This window comes from Musa acuminata, chromosome BXJ1-3, assembly GCF_036884655.1.
Source record: "Musa acuminata AAA Group cultivar baxijiao chromosome BXJ1-3, Cavendish_Baxijiao_AAA, whole genome shotgun sequence".
Taxonomy (NCBI): Eukaryota; Viridiplantae; Streptophyta; class Magnoliopsida; order Zingiberales; family Musaceae; genus Musa; species Musa acuminata.
In genome coordinates this window covers 39,429,859-39,450,238 of record NC_088329.1, presented here as the reverse complement: position 1 = coordinate 39,450,238, position 20,380 = coordinate 39,429,859, and the positions used below count along the sequence as shown (strand labels likewise).

The following is a 20,380-nucleotide window of genomic DNA, read 5'->3' as shown; positions in this document are numbered from 1 at the left end:
CCCAAAAATTAAAAAAATAATCATCAAGGTTTTTGAGGGAAAAAGAGTAAACAAAGCATTATTTGACCCCCCCCCCCCCCCCCCCCCCCCCAAAAAAAAAAAACAATTTCAACCTTAAGTGGGATCAAATAACTGTCTATTAATATTTTACATAAATAAAAAAAGATAAAATTGATCAAAATTCACTTAACTGATTCTCAAAGTTTAAAGGTGATTGGAGGGTGAGTTAGTTAAAAAAAGGCTTGATTTACTCCAATTTTAAATAAGATTTTTTTGATTTTAAACAAATCAATATAATCTTGTGGAAAATCAGTGTAGTTGAGACCCTATTTAAAAAAAAAAAAAATTCATCTAGTCTCATAGGAAAACATTGTCAAAGTAAAATGAAGAGGAAAATAGAACACTAATTGACCCAAAAACCAATAATTTAGTAATATCAGTCTTAAATTGAATCAAATAATTAGTAATTCCTAATTTAAATGAACAAAAAAGTGGTCAAAATTCACTTCATAGCCCATTCTCAATATTTTGAAGTAAAAAATAATTTCAATTACATGAGATAAGAACATGAGAGAATTCTATAAAGTTTTCCATCCTAAGCGATCATTGCAACCCCAATTTTTTTCATTTCTAACCAAACAACAAAATTTCTGTTTTTCACATCAAGCAAGCTAACAAAAATATTTACTTTTTTTCACAAACAAATGGCTAGAAAGATGTATTAGAAGGTAGATTTTCATTATGTACCTTTCTGGAAATTTTTTTTATCATCTAAACAATCAATGTAATTCTAAATTAAGCCTTCATCGGAGAATATATTAAATCCTAAAAATTTTAAATTTGAAATATCTATTGAACAAAAATAATTATAAGAAAAAATTATATTTTTGATTAAAATATTATTTGAAGTGCTATCGTAGAAAATAACATGAAAACCTAGAGAGTTTCTTATGGGATATCTCTCATCGAGAGAGCATAAGGAGAGTTTCTTTCGGATATGCACCCAGAGATATACCGAAGAGATATAAAGACAAAGACAAAATTGACTCAATAAGATTAAGAAGAAGAATTCTTATCGATAGGGCGGCATGGAGAATGAGAGATCGTATCAAACGGATTCACTTTAAATTGATTTTTTTCTAGTTTAATTATTATTTACCTAAGTCATTTTCTTCACAAGGCTATGTTATTATCGAGGGTATTTGTATTTTATAAAAGAAGGAGTATTACATGAGAAGAAAATACGAGACATTTCATTGAGATAAGAGAAAATAGTGTTTTTAAGAACTCATCCAATAATTTATATTAAAAAATTTATATTCATCCCTCCGAAGTTTAAACTCACATGTAAATCATTTTTCTATATCCTAAAAAGTATTTAGAGTGTATCATCTATTTTAGTAATCATTTATTTTATTTTTAACTCTAAAAAATACCAAATAGTATCGCATATTAAATTATTATAATAAATATTTTATAGATACTTTTTGTAAAGAGGACTTCAAAAGGATTCCTAGTGGGGGTATTCTCATCAAGAAGATTTGCACCAAGAGATATATAGAAGGCAAAAATTAAGATATAAAGAAAAAGATAAAATTGACTTAATCCTTAGGTTTCGAGAAAGAGAGATATCGACAAATTGATTCAACAACAAGAGAAGAGAGAGAGGGAAAAAAAATATCGATTTACTTTGAACTGATTTTTTTTTTTTTTCGTTTTAACCAGACCCAACCATTTTCTTTATAGGTATTTTCATATTTTATAAAAGAATAGATAGTATATGGAAAAAGAGAAATATGATACACTTGGTATGAGATAATGAAAAATAATTTTTTTAAGAGAAATAATATAATAATTTATATTGATCCCTCTGAAGTTGTAATTTACATGCAAATTGTTTTATTACATCCTAAAATGGTATTCATTCAAAGTGTACCATATATTTTAGTGGATATTTATTTTATTTTCGACTCTGCACCAACGCCAAATAGTAAGATACATTAAATTATCATAATAAACATCAATGAGATAATTTTCTATAAGTCGAGTTTAATTTCGGCAAATAAAACTAATTATTGTGTCTTCGACCGGAAAACGACTCTTACAGATAAAACTTGTTACCATATCATGCATCTGATTCTTGATAGTGAGATGGCTAAAGTGGACAGAAGAAAATTCGATGGAATTGCTTTGTCATCCTCGAAAGTCCTACAACCGGTCGAACTCACGCTCCCAGAAAGCGGAAGAGGTGGAAAATTGATTCCAATAATTGATGGTGCACCCGTCCTCATGTGCGTAGCACGTGCAGACTCCAATAATTGATGCCGCCAACCGCCCTTCCGAAGGCTTCTTCTCGAGGAGAAGTCCATCTACTCTGAGAATCCTCTAACCTTTGTGCTTGGAGAAAGAAGGATCAGCCCTGCACTGAGATGTCGTCGTGGATATTAGCAGGCTTGGGATCTCTCGGACAGGCCTTAATCGGGAGAGTGAAGGATCAGATCAGCGACTATTTGATCGGAAGGGTTTTGGAGGAGCCCGGAGTTGCTGACCTCGACAAGCTGAGGAATACTCTTTCGGGGACTGAGCGCATCATCGGCAGAGTCGAGAACATGTGGATTAAAGATGAAGACACGAAAAAGCGATTGAAGGAATTGCAGATGAAACTGAAGGACACTGTTTATGACGCTGACGACTTCCTTGATGAGATCCAGTTCCGGGTTCTGAAGCAACAGATCGAGCAACAAGGAGCTCAGGGGTACGAGGCAAGTAACCAATCATCTTCTTCTTCTGATCTCCCTCCGAGTAAAAAAAGAAAAAATTCTGAACGTGTCAGTCGCTTCTTCGGTAGAGAAGATGATGCGATTAGAGCGAGGAAAATTCAGATGAAGTTAGATAAATATACTACTGACATCGAGCATTTCATTGGTAAATTAGATGACGATGAGAAACAGATGATAACGTCAGTAGTGCCTCGAACCACCACTTCCTTTCCGATAGAAACTCAAGTATTCGGACGAGACGAACAGCTGAATCAACTTCTGGGACTGTTGATGCAATCTGCCGACGGATCCGGATCTAGCGACAATAGCATCTCAACCTTAACTATTGTTGGGATCGGAGGGGTCGGAAAGACTACTCTTGCTCAACATGCGTACAACCACGCGAGGGTGCAGGACTGTTTTCAGCTTAAGGTCTGGGTCTGTGTATCCGACAACTTCAACGTGGAGAGGCTTACCAAAGAGATCATAGAATCCTTAACCAGGAATAAGTGTGATCTCAAAAACTTTGATACACTTCAAGTGGTTGTTAAGGAGAAGTTGACCTCAAAAAGGTTCCTGCTTGTCCTCGACGATGTGTGGAGCGAGGACAGCCTGAAATGGGAAAGATTTTGTGCACCATTGAAGTACGGAGAACCCGGAAGCAAGATTTTGGTTACGACTCGCTCTAAAAAGATTGCAGAAATGGTCGGCAATCCGATCCCTCTAGGAGGTCTGGATGAAACCAGCTATTGGAAATTGTTCAAGAAATGTGCATTTGGTTCCGAAGACGCCGGTGAATTTCCACATCTAGAAGCCATAGCAAAGATGATCGCGGGCAGGTTGAAGGGGTTGCCACTTGCGGCAAGGACGGTAGGCGGGTTGTTGAAGGCGCAGATGAATGAGAAGCACTGGAGAAACATCGCAGGGAGTGAAATATGGCAACTACCGCAAGACGAAAAGGGTGTCCTGCCAGTCCTACAACTGAGCTATCAATGTCTTCCCTCACACCTTAAGCGATGTTTTGTTTTTTGTTCCATGTTCCCCAAAGATCATCCGTTTAATAAACGGGAATTGAGCTGGCTTTGGATGGCAGAAGGCTACGTTGCTCAAGACAACAATATGACGACGGAGGATACAGGAAGCCGCTACTTCCTTGAATTAGTGAATAGGTCTTTCTTTCAGGAAGCTCCTTGGGGATCACAATATGTGATGCATGACCTCATACACGATCTTGCTCAATTTATTTCAGACGGAGAGTTTTGCAGGATCAATGATGATAATTCGAAAGAGATCCCTAACACGACTCGTCATCTATCAGCAAAATTAACCAATGGAACTAAGTTAATGGAGTTCTCCTGTTATGAGAAATTGCGAACCCTCATGATCAATTATGAAAGTCATTGGTATGACTTGGGAGTCGATGGCTCTTTGTTCCTCCGGTTTGAAAGATTAAAAAACATTCGAGTGTTGATATTACAGTGGTGTGGCTTGCGGGAGTTGCCTGAGACAATTGGTGGCTCGATACACCTCCGCTACCTTGACATATCCCACAACTTTTATTTTAGGAGGTTGCCGGAGTCATTATGTGGTCTTTACAATTTGCGAGTCCTGAATCTGTGGGGCTGTGAACTACAGAGTTTCCCGCACGGCATGAGTAAGTTGATCAACTTGATGCATCTTAATGCAGAAGACAAAATAATTTCCAAGATAAATGATGTTGGGAAGCTGACTTCTCTTCAAGGACTGTGTTCATTTAAAGTACTCAAGAATCAGGGACACGAGGTTGCCCAATTAGGCAGTCTGAAACAACTTCGTGGACACCTTCGAATTACCAACCTTGAGAATGTTGAGAGTAAACAAGAAGCAAGCAAGGCTAATCTGAACAACAAACAGTATCTTGATGCACTAGCCTTAGAATGGGCATCGGATGACGGCAATGAATTAATTATGTCGAAGGAGGTACTTGAAGGTCTCCAACCACATCAGGCTCTCAAACGTTTGACGATCAGAGGGTACACTGGTGTCAGATCACCCAGTTGGCTGCAGGCACAATTGTTAGCGAACCTGATAACTCTTAGATTGATAAACTGCAAAGCATGGGAGGATATTTCATGTATTGGACAGCTACCGAATCTCAAGAAACTTTACGTGAAGGGAATGCCTGCAGTGAAACAAATAAGTCATGGATTAAGTACAGAGAGCAAGTTCATGCCTAACCTGGAAGAGCTAGTGCTGAAGAACATGGTGGCAATGGAGGAACTCCCGAGTCTTGGACAACTGCCGAGTCTCAAGGTTCTTCGCATCGAGAGAATGCCGGCAGTGAAGAAGGTGGTCTATGGATTCTTAGGTTCTAGAGACCAAGGCAAGTGTTTTCCTAGCTTGGAGGTGCTCAAGTTCAGGGACATGCCAGAATGGGAAGAGTGGTCTTGGGCTGATGGCCGACAACTGTTTCCCTGCTTGCGAAAATTTTATATTGTACAATGCCTAAGGCTTAAGAGGTTGCCTCCCCTCCCTCCTCCACTCGAAACATTAGAAATAGATGAAGTCGGATTGACAGAAATTGCAGGGTTACGGGAAGGAATCCATGGAGGCGGCAATTGCATAACTGCTTCTCTTTCAACATTGAGAATACGAAAATGTCCAAATCTAAGAAATCTGGAAGAAGGGTTGCTATCGCACAGCTTACCAGATATCTTTTACATTCAGATAGCGGAATGTGCGGAACTCATGTGGCAGCCGGTGAAGGGGTTTAAAGAACTCACCTCCCTTGCGATATTGTCAATCCGCAGTTGCCCGAATCTCTTGAGCATGACGCAAGGTGGGGACAATGACATCCTCCTCCCACCCTCAATCAAGCAACTAATGCTGTCTGACTGTGGGAATCTGGGAAAATTGCTACCGGGCTGCCTGCACAATTTGACCTCACTCACACGATTGGAAATAGGCGGCTGCCCGTCCATAGAGTCTCTTCCTGAAACGTCGCTGCTTCACCTGAAGCGACTTGAATATCTGAAGATTTGGAAATGTGGTGAGTTGAGGTCAATAGACGAGTTGTTGCTAAATGAAGGGAATAGGCAAGTGGGGGTTTTGTCGATGGGAAAATTATACATCGACGACACAGCCCTGTTCAAAGTACCGCTCTTAAGAAGGATACTTCCATCCGTCCGTGCTCTCACGATCTCAAACTTTCCTCGAGCGACGATGTCTGATGAGGAGGAGCAGTTGTTTCGAAGCCTCACAGCTCTCAGATCGCTAAAATTCAAGAATTGCAATAATCTACAATCGCTACCGACAGAGTTGCATGCCCTTTCCTCCCTCTGGCTTTTAACAATAATTGGATGTCCGGAGATTCAGTCGGTACCGGAGAAGGGGCTGCCGACGTCCCTCAGGAATCTACATTTCGAAGGCTGCCATCCGAGGCTGACGGAGCAGCTGGAGAAGCACTTGGCCGAGATGAAGAGTTCGGGTCGATTTTCGAATGTCACCCAATGTGATATGTTAAGGTACATCACATCCAACCATTGTTTCTCCGCATCGATTCAATTGGTTTTTCGTTGTTTTCGGTTGGTTTTCCCTCATAGTCTCTGAGACCACTCTAACGAATAGTAAAACTAAATACAAGGGTTTAATTGTAAAAGGAACAATTTATTTCTCTACGCTGAATCCTCAACTATATTTATGTTTTTTTATGACTAGTTAATGGCAATTCTTTATACTATAATGATTTTTGATCTGATATATGGTTTTAGTTGTATTATGCTTTTATAATGAAAATATATTTAAATATATGTTGCTTGAAAAAAAAAAAGTATGATAAGCAATTTATTTATCATTTAAAATACATATAAATTTTAATTTTTGTAAATTATATGTAAACAAAAAATTGATATTTATGTATGTTTTAGAATGCATGCATTGAAAGTTTAAATGATTCTTATGTTTAAAAAATTAATTAATTATGATAAATTTTGTTTGTATGTGAGTTACAATGTTTTCTTTCCTCATATAATTTTTTTTTTATTTTCAGATACATGGAGTAGCTTGGATTATCATTTTAAGAAGCCTTTAAGATGGATGCCATTACGTAAAAAAAAATTGCACTTTTAGATTTCTTTGTATATGTGTAATTTGGATTTGAATATTATGAATTTTTAAGGAGTTATTGAATTTGTCGTATGTGTTGTGAGTGGATTGATTGTAAATTGAAATATGTAATAAATATTATATGAAAACTATTTGTTTAGATTTTTCATCTTATATTTCTGTAGGAAAATTTATCACAAAATGGTGGACAAATGCAAGTTTTCTACTAGCTTGATAAATTATTTTCTTTTTATAAATAAAAATATTTTACAGTAATATATAATAATTGTCTGTGTTAAGATATCCGATTCGTCAATGTATTATATACAAATGATAGAACTCACGTTCAAGTTTATATGTGAGCATCATATATGTCATTTAAATTATTTATTTTATTTTTAAAATAACATGTAAAATTTGCATGTGGAGAAATAATCAGACAATAAAGAATCATTTATTTTTAATTTATGCCCCCACATTTCAAGTGTTATAAGAGTTAACAGTGCAAATACATATCGTTCAAATTAGTTCCTTTATCCTTTAGAATTTAGATGTCATTCGCTACTTTGTACTTTCAAACACTACCAGATAGATGATGAAAAGATTATTTTGAAATTTTCTGAAAAGGAAAATGACAAACATAAAACAAATCACTCATAATGTTTAGTACCAATTAGGAACACATATTAGATTGATAAGAGTAGGATCATATACTTGAAGTAATAAAATAATGTGTGGGCCAAAAATCTACATAAACATATAATACTCGGGAAACATATGAATTGATAAATTCTTCTTGCTTTTGTAACCTTTTATTGCTTTGACTGTGAAAAAATAGCACAGGAACGTAAACAAACTTATATGTATATCCTCTTAAAGTTTAGAAATAGCAAATTTGCTCATAATATCAAATATTAGAAGAATTGGAGATTAATAAAATGGTATCATTGAAGAGTGTGGAAGCCTCCAAATATCAATTACAATATATATATATATATATAATCAACCCTTAAAAAGTTGATTTTTTTTAATCTTTTTCTCTTTTTTTGGCCTATCGAAGTTGAAATGGTAAGGATTTTTGGGGCCAAAAATGGCTTTAAATAAGTGGGATAAAGTTCTATGAGGTTTTGAAAAAAAATATTTTTTTTGATACATGAGCTATACAATTTTCAATAGGGTTATATTGCTTTCTTATAAAGGACTCGAAATGATGTAACCCTGTAAAAGAAAAAAAGTCAGTGTAATAGTCATCGGAACACACTATCAAAGTAACCTACAAGGTTTTTGAGTCAACAAGAGCAAACAAAGCATTATTTAACTCAAAAAAAAAAATTCAACCAAATCAATTCACATTTTAAATAAATAAAAAAGAAAATTTGATCAAACTTCACTTAACTTATTCTCAAAGTTTAAAGGTGATTGGAGGGTAAGTTAGTAAAAAAAGGCTTGATTTACTCTAATTTTAAATAGGATTTTATTGATTTTAAATAGAGGATCAAAATCAAATTTTAAATAGAGGATCAAAATCAAAATCTAAGTTAGTAAAAAAAGGCTTGATTTACTCTAATTTTAAATAGGATTTCATTGATTTTAAATAGAAAATCAGAGTAGTTGAGACCCTATTTCTAAAAAAATTCATCTAGCCTCATTCAAAAACATTGTAAAATGTTAAGGAAAATGGAACATTGATTGACCCAAAAACCAATAATTTACTAAAATCAGTCTTAAACTGAGTCAAATAACTATAAATTCCTAATTTAAGTGAACAAAAAAATTGAAAAAGTGGTCAAAATTCACTTCACAACCCATTCTCAATGATATGAGGTGATTCTAGGATGATTTCTCAAAAAAGAACCTTTTTCTTTTTTTTACTCTTGTAAATTAGGTAGTTTAAGTGAATTCAATCTTTGAAAGGCTGCATTCATGTCATCTTACTTTTTTTTAGTTAATTTAAACTGAAATTAAAATATTTTTAAGTTAAAAATAATTTTAATTACATGAAACAAGTACCAGAAGTACATTAGAGAATTCTATGAAGTTTTTACATCCTAAGCAATCAGTGTAATCATAAATTTTTTCATTTCTTAGCAAACAACAAAATTTCTGTTTTTCACATCAAGCAAGCTAACAAAAATATTTACTTTTTTTCACAAACAAATGGCTAAAATGATATATTAGAAGGTAGATTTTCAATATCTACCTTTTCCATAAGTTTTTTTCTTTGCCATCTTAAGCAATGAATGTAATTCTAAATTAAGCCTTGGAGAATATATCAAATCCTAAACATTTTAAATTTGAATTACCTATTGAACAAAAAATACTTAATAAAAAAATTCATGTTTTTGATAAAAAAAAATAATATGAAGTGCTCCAAAAAATATTAGAAAGTGACCAACAAGATTGTAGGAAAAAACATGAAAACCTAGTGTGAAAATTATCAAAATGACTTTAGAAAAATTTCTTATACAAGACTTTTTATCGAGAGGATTTCAGAAGGGTTTTTTTAAGACACTTCTCATCAAACGGGCTTTAGGAGAGTTCCTTTTCGTGAATTCTTGGTTGAGAGGGCTTGTACCTAAAGATATGCTAGATATAAAGATAAAAGATAAAATCTAGTTAATAGGATTAAGAAAAAGAATTTATGTGAGAGAATGAAACATCGCATCAAATCAATTCATTTTAAATTTAATTTTTTTTTTTAGTTTGACTGCTATTTACCTAGGTCATTTTCTCCATTGGGCTATGTTATTGTTAAGGGTATTTATATTTTATAAAAGAAGGGGTGCTATAGGACAATAGAAACATGATACAGTGATAAGGGAAAATAGGTTCTTTTTTAAAGAACTCATCCAATAATTTATGTACCGTCTGTTTTAGTAAACATTTATTTTATTTTGAACTATGTAGAAACGCTAAATAGTATTATCACATATTAAATTATAATAATAAAGATTATATAGATAATTTTTGTAAAGAGGACTTCAAAAAGATTCCTTGTGACGGACTTCTCATAGAGAGGGTTTGCACTTACAGATATGATTAAAAATAAAGATATAAAGAAAAAAATAAAATCAACTTAATAAGATTTGGAGAAAAAGAGATAGCGACAAACCAACTCACCAAGAAAAGAAGAAAAATAAAAAAATAAATTGATTCATTTTGAACCTTTTTTTTTTGTTTTAACCACTCTTGTCCCCAATCATTTTCTTTATAGGCTTAGGCCAATATCAAAGGTATTTTCATATTTTATAAAATAATATATACTACATGAGAAAAAAAATATGAGACACTTATTAGCTCTATAAGTAGGTCCAGCTTGATTTTTATTTGACATTTATAAGCAAGAAATAAATAATTTTCAAGGCAAAAGAGAAAAAAAATTGCATTGATTTTGGTCAAGGTAATGTTGAAGTTGACAAGCCTACACCCGAAAAGTTAGAGAAATGAATCTAATCAATAGAGACAGGTCGGTGTAGAATTCATTTCATACCTGAAATTGCATATTACAATGTCGATCAAATGTATATATTCCAAAAAAAATAGAAGGCAATTGACTCATCTTATTGATCCACAAAACCTCCTAACACAAAATTTTTGTGTACGTATCAATCAAGACAACTCAGAAGACCCTTCAAAAACACATTTTTTGCTAATATCATCTCATGTTCTTTACTTAAACCCATACAAGAAACCAGAAGGGAGCCTTACTCTCTTGTATATAGCATATGGCATGAAGAGAGCCCTAATCAGCAACAAACACTTCTTGAGTTTTACGCCACTTCCACTTCATAAAAAATTTGAGTTGATAGATTAGATAGGGTTTTGACATTTTGAAATATCAACAATTCCTACATGCAAAAAGTTTCAAATAAATTTATCAGAAAAGAGATGTTTTTTTTTTCTATTTAAAAGAATTAGCCCGATAACCATATTAATCAACCAATTAATAACGCCAACTATTTCCCCATTAGATGACGACTAGAAATCCTGCACACTCCATTCCACAAAAACAAAAACAAAGAACTTGAATGTCTCACTTGCCATCTATCTCTGATGAAAATTAGTAATATAGAATCAAAAGACTTATTTCCAAAAGTATATTTCAAGGGAGAGCGTCAAGAAGTTAAAATATATTTAAAAAAATTATAAATTAATATTTTACCTTTACCTTTCAAATAAGATTAGATAAATTTGTAGGGATTAGAAATTCATAGTTTAAAAAAATTAAAATATATTTTAGAAGTTTCTAATTGATATCTTATTTTTTAAAATAATATTAGATAAAGTTATAGAGATTATGGATTCTTATATTTTACATTTATAAATAGGTGGTATCTATAATTATATATCAATTAATTTAAATCTCAGTTATTCAAGTCAAGTCTAAGAATTATTGCAAGTGTTTTTCTGAAGTTAAATAAATTTTTTTTATTTTAATTTTTTATTTAATTTGATCTTAAGTTAATAGTATCTTATTATTAATTTTTGAGAGAAGATTATACTTGCATAGCGTCCTCCCTTTCTTGATATGTTATTGAAGGTGCAAGTGGATGAGAAATACCGAACAAGCATCGTAGAGAGTGAAATATGACAACTACCACAAAACAAAGAGGATATTCTCCCAATCCTACAATTGAGTTATCGATATCATTTTGCACACCTTAATGGTGTTTTGTATTTTGTTTCCCTATTCTCCTAAGATGGTGGGTTAGATGAACGAGACTTGATCCGACTTCGGATGACAGAAGACTATGTCACTCAAGACAATATGACGATGGAGGACATAAGAAGCGACTATTTCCTTCGAGAAGCTCCTATGGGATGGACATATGTGATGCATGACCTCATACACAATCTTATTCATATTAGATGAACGGAACTTTGTAGGATGAGTTAAAAGAGATACCTAATACGATTTGTTATCTATTAACCGATGAAATTAAGTTAACGGAGTTCTCCGGTAGGTGAACATGAGGGTCCACGTCATGTTTCCACATGATCACAATATTCTGCATCGTGGTTACGCCAGGCTTGTAGAGGAACGACAACATGGCGTGTGCATTTTGAGAATATTTGGATGCTAAAGAACCGAAAGCCTACGCCTCTTTATTGCAAAACGAGTGGCCCTCCTTTAGTTATCGACTTACTGGTCAACAGATCATAAATCAAAAGATATGAGGCCCACCTTTTTTTGTCTACACCATCGCAGGTACCGAGTTCTACTTTTCATGGTACGGGACCTCCAAAGAAGGCTCGTCGTCATCATCCACAACCACTGCCACAACTTCAATAGTAGAAACAGATGAGTGCATCCGGGCGAATCGTGGTGAGATATTTTAATTATAGGAAAACTAATCATGTTTCCTCGAGTTGCTCGACAGCATGAGTATGCTTCCATTGTCGGCAGCTGATCACAATCCAAAGGACTACTAGTAGACATCTCACATCAGTAATAGCTTTGAGTTTTTGGTCTGACTCATCAGGATTCTCAAGCTTTGGGAACAATTATGCAATGTATAATAATTCTACTTTGTCATATGCCACTTACTATATGAATATAATTTGATGCTACACTCACTTCTATGCCACCATACTTTGCATTTAAGTGACACAAAGTTTAGTTTTTCTATATATATCTCGTAGCACATCTTTCTTTTTTGAGCACATAACAAATGTTTAACCTGCATGACAAAAGAACGATTTGCTATAAAAATAAAATCACAGGCACATAACAATTGATTTCAGAAAATATGTTTATCTTATTAGTGTCGAGAACAATTACAGGATATTTATATTCTCTTTACCCATAAGTGCGTGTGCAAGATTGGACGTGTGAGCAAAGAGTTAATGATGCTATATAATTAGAAGCATTAAAAGAAATTAAAACAAAACAAGTTTTAGTTTTTGGTAGAAGAGGTTTGGACAGAAACTTCTTTGTCAAACACCTCCATGGCATCGAAGAAGTAAAGTAAAGCACGATACACAATAGCAAGTAGAGGAACACAACTAAGAGTAAGTGGATATCATTCAAGAAATCGACAAAATCGAATATTCCTATTCCATGACATTGAAGTTTATTGTTGAAGCTTAAAAGCAATGCATGATAAAATTAATTATCTAAAATTAAATTATAAAATATTAATATTATTTTATGTTGTGGGATAATGTCCAAAGGACTAAGCACATAGATGACACTGAATAATATATGTAAAATTTGAGTTACAGTACTAATTCAATTAAAATTTATCTTTCAATTCAAACAATCTTGTCAAATACATTTGGCTAAGATTTTAATTCTTTCATATAGCATAGTATTTGCATACTTTTAGATAAAACTTAAAAAAAAAGACTTTCCATCTAAGAAATTTATTTATTTATGTGTTTCTTGTCCTAAAGTTGAGTTTCATTTCGGAAAATAAAAACTAATTCTTGTGTCGACGACCGGAAAAAACTCTCATCAGATTTCACAAGGAGACAAAAGTTGTTATCATATCAGGCATCTGATTCTCGATGGGGAGATGGCTAAATTGGTGGAATTGCTTTCGCATCCTCGAAAGGCCTACGACCGCTGGTGGAATCAACACTCCGAGAAAGCCAAGTGGTGGAGAATTGGCTTAGATCAGACTAGTGTAGAAGTTTGGTGCATAGCACGTGCAGCCTCCAACAACTGATGCTGCTTCTTGAGGAGAAGTCTTTGTAGCTGAAAATATCCATCAACTCTGAGAATCCTCTGCTCTTTGTGCTTGGAGAAAGAAGGATCAGCCCTGCACTGCGATGTCGTCGTGGATACTAGCAGGCTTGGGATCGCTAGGACAGGCCTTAATCGGGAGCTTGATAGACAAGATCAGCGACGATGTGATCTCAAGGTTGTCGGAGGTGTTCGGAGTCGGAGCTAATCCCGGAGACGGAACTGACCTCCTCAAGCTGAAGACTACTCTTTCCGGGACTAAGCACATCATCGGCAGAGTCGAGAACATGTGGATTAAAGATGAAGACACGAAAAAGCAATTGAAGGAATTGGTGATGGAACTGAAGGACACTGTTTATGACGCTGACGACATTCTTGACGAGATCCAGTTCCAGGCTATGAAGCAACAGATCGAGCAACAAGGAGCTCAGGGGGATGAGGCAAGTAACCAATCAACTTCTTCTTCTGGTCTCCTTCCGAGGAAAAAAAGAAAAATTTCGGTACCTCAAGGTATCAGTCGCTTCTTCGGTAGAGGAGATGATGTTAGAGTGAGGGAAATTCAGATGAAGTTAGATAAAATCACTACTTGCATCGAGGATCTCATTACTACATTAGATGCTGATGAGAAACAGATGATAACGTCAGTAGTGCCCCGAACCACCACTTCCTTTCCGATAGAAACTCAAGTATTCGGACGAGACGAACAGCTGAATCACCTTCTGGAACAGTTGATGAAATCTGCCGATGGATCCGGATCCAGCAACAGTAGCATCTCTACCTTAACTATTGTTGGGATCGGAGGGGTCGGAAAGACTACTCTGGCTCAGCAAGCCTACCACCACGAGAGGGTGAACAACTATTTTCAACCTAAGGTCTGGCTCTGTGTATCGGATAACTTCAACGTGGAGAGGCTTACCAAAGACATCATAGAATCCATAACCGAGGAAAAGTGTGATCTCAGCAACCTTGATACACTTCAAGTGGTTGTTAAGAAGAAGCTGACCTCAAAAAGATTCCTGCTTGTCCTCGACGATGTGTGGAACGAGGACGGCCTGAAATGGGAAAGATTTTGTGCATCATTGAGGTACGGAGAACCAGGAAGCAAGATTTTGGTTACAACTCGCTCTAAAAAGATTGCAGAAATGGTTGGCAATCCGTTCCCTCTAGGAGGTCTGGATGAAGCCAGCTATTGGGAATTTTTCAAAAAATGTGCATTTGGTTCCCAAGACGCCGGTGAATTTCCACAGCTAGAAGCCATAGCAAAGAAGATCGCTGGCAGGTTGAAGGGGTTGCCACTTGCGGCAAGGACGGTAGGCGGGTTGTTGAAGGCGCAGATGAATGAGAAGCACTGGAGAAACATCGCAGGGAGTGAAATCTGGCAACTACAGCAAGACGAAGAGGGTGTCCTGCCAGTCCTACAATTGAGCTATCAATGTCTTCCCTCACACCTTAAGCGGTGTTTTATTTTTTGTTCCCTCTTCCTCAAGGATCATCGATTTTATAAAGGAGATGACTTGGTCCAGCTTTGGATGGCAGAAGGCTATATTGCTCAAGACAATATAAAAGACAATATGACGCTGGAGGATGTAGGAAGCCACTACTTCAGTGAGTTAGTGAATAGATCTTTCTTTCAGAAAGCTCCTCTGGGATTGGGATGGAAATATGTGATGCATGACCTGATACACGATCTTGCTCAGTTTATTTCAGAGGGGGAGTTTTGCAGGATCGATGATGATGAGTGGAAAGAGATCCCTAATACGACTCGTCATCTGTCAGTAATATTAACCGATAAAACCAAGTTAATGGAGTTGTCCTGTTATGAGAAATTGTGGACTCTCATGATCAATTATGAAAGTTATTGGTATAACATTGAAGTCGAGGGCTCTTTGTTCCTCCGGTTTGAAAGATTAAAAAATATTCGAGTGTTGATATTGCAGAGTTGTGGCTTGCGGGAGTTGCCTGAGACAATTGGCGGCTCGATACATCTCCGCTACCTTGACATATCCTGCAACCAGTACATTAGGAGGCTGCCGGAATCATTATGTAGTCTTTACAATTTGCAAGTACTGGATCTGTTTGAATGTGAACTACAGAGTTTCCCGCACGGCATGAGTAAGTTGATCAACTTGATGCATCTTAATGCGGAAGACAAAATAATTTCCAAGATAAATGATATTGGGAAGCTGACTTCTCTTCAAGGATTGTCTTCGTTCAAAGTGCTCAAGGATCAGGGACACGAGGTTGCACAATTAGGCGATCTGAAGCAACTTCATGGACAACTTCGAATTACCAACCTTGAGAACGTTGAGAGTAAACAAGAAGCAAGCAAAGCTAATCTGAACAACAAAGAGTACCTTCATAAACTAGCCTTAGAATGGACATCGGATGATGGCTCCAGTTTAGACGGCAATACATTAGTTGTGTTGGAGGAGGTACTTGAAGGTCTCCAACCACATCAGGCTCTCGAAAGTTTGACGATCAGAGGCTACAATGGTATCAGATCACCCAGTTGGCTGCATGCACAATTGTTATCGAACCTGATAACTCTTGAACTAGAAAACTGCACAGCATGGGAGGATCTTTCATGTGTTGGACACCTACCGAATCTCAAGAACCTTTACGTGAAGGGAATGCTTGCAGTGAAACAAATAAGTCATGGATCAAGTACAGAGAGCAAGTTCTTGCCTAATCTGGAAAAGCTAGTGCTGGAGAACATGGTGGCATTGGAGGAACTCCCGAGTCTTGGACAACTGCTGTGTCTTAAGGTCCTTCGCATCGAGCGAATGTCTACAGTGACGAAGGTGGGCCACGGGTTCTTTGGTTGTAGAGATCAAGGCAAGTCTTTTCCATGCTTGGAGGAGCTCACGTTCAGGGACATGCCACAATGGGAAGAGTGGTCTTGGGCTGAGGGTGGACAGCTGTTTCCCTTCTTGCGAGAACTTGATATTATATGGTGCCCGAGGCTTAAGAGGATGCCTCCCCTCCCTCCGTCACTTGAATCACTATCATTATGTCAAGTCGGATTGATAGAAGTTCAAAGATTATGGGAAGAAACCGATGGAAGTAGCAACAGTATGACCGTTTCAGAATTGAAATTATATAGTCTTGAAAAGGTCGAGCTGGAGGACATCCCAGAATGTGAGGGACTCCCTTGTCTTGGACAACTGCCGAGTCTCAAGGTTCTTCGCATCGATAGAATGCCAGCAGTGAAGAAGGTGGGCAATGAATTCTTCGGTTCCACAGACCAAGGCAAGTGTTTTCCTAGCTTGGAGGAGCTCACGTTCAGGGGCATGCCACAATGGGAGGAGTGGTCTTGGGTTGGTGGCCGACAACTGTTTCCCTGCTTGCGAAATTTTGAAATTGTACAGTGCCCGAGGCTTAAGAGGATGCCGCCCCTCCCTCCTTCACTTGAATCACTGTCATTATGTCAAGTCGGGTTGATAGAAGTTCAAAGATTATGGGAAGAAATCGATGAAAGTAGCAGCAGTATGATCGTTTCAGAATTGAAATTATGTAGTCTTGAAAAGGTCGAGCTGGAGGACATCCCAGAATGTGAGGAACTCCCTTGTCTGGGACAACTGCCGAGTCTCAAGGTTCTTCGCATCGAGAGAATGCCAGCAGTGAAGAAGGTGGGCGATGGATTCTTTGGTTCTAGAGACCGAGGCAAGTGTTTTCCTTGCTTGGAGGAGCTCACGTTCAGGGACATGCCACAATGGGAGGAGTGGTCTTGGGTTGGTGGCCGACAACTGTTTCCTTGCTTGCGAAAATTTGAAATTGTACAGTGCCCGAGGCTTAAGAGGTTGCCTCCCGTCCCTCCTTCACTTGAATCACTGTCATTATGTCAAGTCGGGACGACAGAAGTTCCAAGATTATGGGCAGAAATCGATGGAAGTAGCAGCAGTATGACCGTTTCAGAATTGAAAATATATAGTCCTGAAGAGGTCGAGCTGGAGGACATCCCAGACTGTGAGGGACTCCTTTGTCTTGGACAACTGCCGAGTCTCAAGGTTCTTCGCATCGAGAGAATGCCAGCAGTGAAGAAGGTGGGCGATGGATTCTTTGGTTCTAGAGACCAAGGCAAGTGTCTTCCTAGCTTGGAGGAGCTCACATTCAGGGACATGCCACAATGGGAAGAGTGGTCTTGGGGTGATGGCCGACAGCCGTTTCCCTGCTTGCGAAAACTTGAGATTAAAAGATGCCCGAGGCTTAAGAGGTTGCCTCCCCTCCCTCCTTCACTTGAATCACTGTCATTATGGCAAGTCGGGTTGATAGAAGTTCCAAGATTATGGGCAGAAATCGATGGAAGTAGCAGCAGTATGATCGTTTGAGAATTGAAATTATATAGTCTCGAAAAGGTCGAGTTGGAGGACATCCCAGAATGTGAGGGACTCCCTTGTCTTGGACAACTGCCGAGTCTCAAGGTTCTTCGCATCGAGAGAATGCCAGCAGCGAAGAAGGTGGGCGATGGATTCTTTGGTTCTAGAGACCAAGGCAAGTGTTTTCCTTGCTTGGAGGAGCTTACGTTCAGGGGCATGCCAAAATGGGAAGAGTGGTCTTGGACTGATGGTCGACAGCTGTTTCCCTGCTTGCGAAAACTTCAAATTGAAAGATGCCCGAGGCTTAAGAGGTTGCCTCCCCTCCCTCCTCCACTCGAAACATTAGAAATAGATGAAGTCGGATTGAATGTTTTAGAACGCATGCATTGAATGTTTAAATGAGTCTTATGTTTAAAAAAAAAACATACTTAATTATGATAAATTTTGTTTGTATGTGAGTTACAATGTTTGCTTTTCTCATATATATATTTTTTAATTGCAGATCGAAGGAGTAGCTCATTTGTGGATATGATTTGAAGAAAGATATAAGAGTCTTTTGTATTGAACAATATTGTACATTTAGATTATTTTTTATATGTGTTATTCGAACTTGAATGTTATGAACTTTTAAGAAGTTGATTTTGTTGTATCTGTTGTGAGTGGATTGTTTATAGATTGAAATATGTAATAAATAATATATTTTTTATCTTATATTTCTGTAGGAAAATTTATAACTTTGTGACGGTGCATTGATGCAAGTTTTCTACTAGCTTGGATGTTGTTATAACTTCCCTTTTTGATTGACACAATTGTTTTATAGTAATATGTAGAAATCATCTCGGTTGGGACATCCGATTGGTCACTGTATTGTGCACAAGCGACTGTCATACGCTACGAACACATATTAACTGTGTTCATAACAATTATGAACACAGTTAATATATATTAATATGAACTCACAAGGTATAGCAGTTAATATATATTAATAGAATTTGGTTCAACACACTCTTCCATTCCACCATTCTTTTCATTTAATTTGCACAAAATGTTTCTATGTATCTCATGCCACATCTCTCTTTTAAAAGCACATAACAAATATTTTGCTGTATGGCAAAAACACTGTTTACTAAAAAAGACTGATCACATGAACATAACAATCGATTTCAGAAAATATATCTACATATTTACTTGATCAGTGTGAAGAACAGTTGTAGGACATTTGCATTCTTTTTATGACTATCCATTGATGAAAGTATGAGTATCCATTGATGAAAGCTGGGACATATGATGAAACTGAAGAGAGTTAATGATGCTAAATAATTAGAAACATTAAAAGAAATTAAAATGCAAGAAAAAGTTCACACTTCTTATGATTATCCATTGATGAATAGTTCAAACACCACTACGGAGTGGAAGAAGTAAAACACGATATACAGTAATAAAGTAGAGAAACACAACTAAGGGTATGAGGAGATTGAAGTTTGTTGTTGAAACTTGAAAGCAATGCATGATAAAATCAGTTATCCTAAATCAAATTATAAAGTGTTAATATCATTTTATGGGATAATGTTCAAGGGGCTAAATAAATAAATAAATGACACTAATTATTATTTGTAAATTTTTAAGTCATATCAGATGAACTAATTTAATTAAAGTTTATCCTTCAAGATACTATAGGGTTCAAACGATCTTTTTAAATATATTTATCTAGGATTTCAATTCTTTCATATAGCATAATATTTACATACTTTTAGATACAAGGAAATAGAAGACTTCTCACCTATGTGTTTCTTATTATTCTTCTTCTGCCATTTGAATCCAATCAATTTTGATTTTAACATTAATTGAACTAAACTAGATCTGTTCCTTAATAGAAAAAAAAAAAACCTTTACATTCACAAACTCAGTAAAAAAAAAGGTATTTCAACATGTTTTGCTACACAAAAATGTATAAAAAGCAATTCCTCCAAGAAGCACAAGATCATACAAAAAATAATAATAAAAACACTGATCTAGACTAGTACTCAAATATGGTAGAATCTAACCCAGTTCAACTAAATCTTTAGTTACCTAGGTGTAGGCTATGATCTACCTTGCATTATATTCTCTCATTTCCCACTCTATTTGGCCATAATTTATGCTCCTTTAAAGTATGAGTTTTGTATACAAACTTACATATATATCCTTTTAAAGTTTGGAAATAACAGATTTGCCCATACACATTTTAATATAGCGTAAACTTACATATATTTCTCCTCTATCATATTAAGTTTCTTTTTTTCTTTTTCACTTACCCTCTCATGACATCGAAATAAAATAATTTTTGAAGAACAATATCAAATATTAGAAAAATTGGGGACTAATAAAATGACATCATTGAAGAGTGTGGAAGCCTCCAAATGCTAATAAAATGACTAATAAAATGTATATATATATATATATATATATATATATATATATATATATATATAGGGCTCTTTCTCCTTAATGCTATTATTAATTAACCTCATTCTTGAAGTTCAGTGGAGTAGATA

General features: G+C 36.0%; 2 protein-coding genes across 2 annotated transcripts; both read left to right on the top strand.

Annotated features, from left to right (window-relative positions):
• The first annotated feature begins 2,339 nt into the window (after positions 1 to 2,339).
• On the top strand, positions 2,340 to 7,016 carry LOC135629165 (putative disease resistance protein RGA1). Its single transcript, XM_065136358.1, has 2 exons — positions 2,340 to 6,262; positions 6,787 to 7,016. Exons 1-2 carry the CDS (start codon positions 2,430 to 2,432, stop codon positions 6,797 to 6,799), a joined length of 3,846 nt encoding a protein of 1,281 aa, XP_064992430.1. The 5' UTR covers positions 2,340 to 2,429; the 3' UTR covers positions 6,800 to 7,016.
• A 6,277-nt stretch (positions 7,017 to 13,293) lies between these two features.
• LOC135629157 (putative disease resistance RPP13-like protein 1) lies at positions 13,294 to 18,559 on the top strand. Its single transcript, XM_065136348.1, has 2 exons — positions 13,294 to 18,157; positions 18,349 to 18,559. Exon 1 carries the CDS (start codon positions 13,617 to 13,619, stop codon positions 17,856 to 17,858), a length of 4,242 nt encoding a protein of 1,413 aa, XP_064992420.1. The 5' UTR covers positions 13,294 to 13,616; the 3' UTR covers positions 17,859 to 18,157; positions 18,349 to 18,559.
• The last annotated feature ends 1,821 nt before the right edge of the window (positions 18,560 to 20,380 follow it).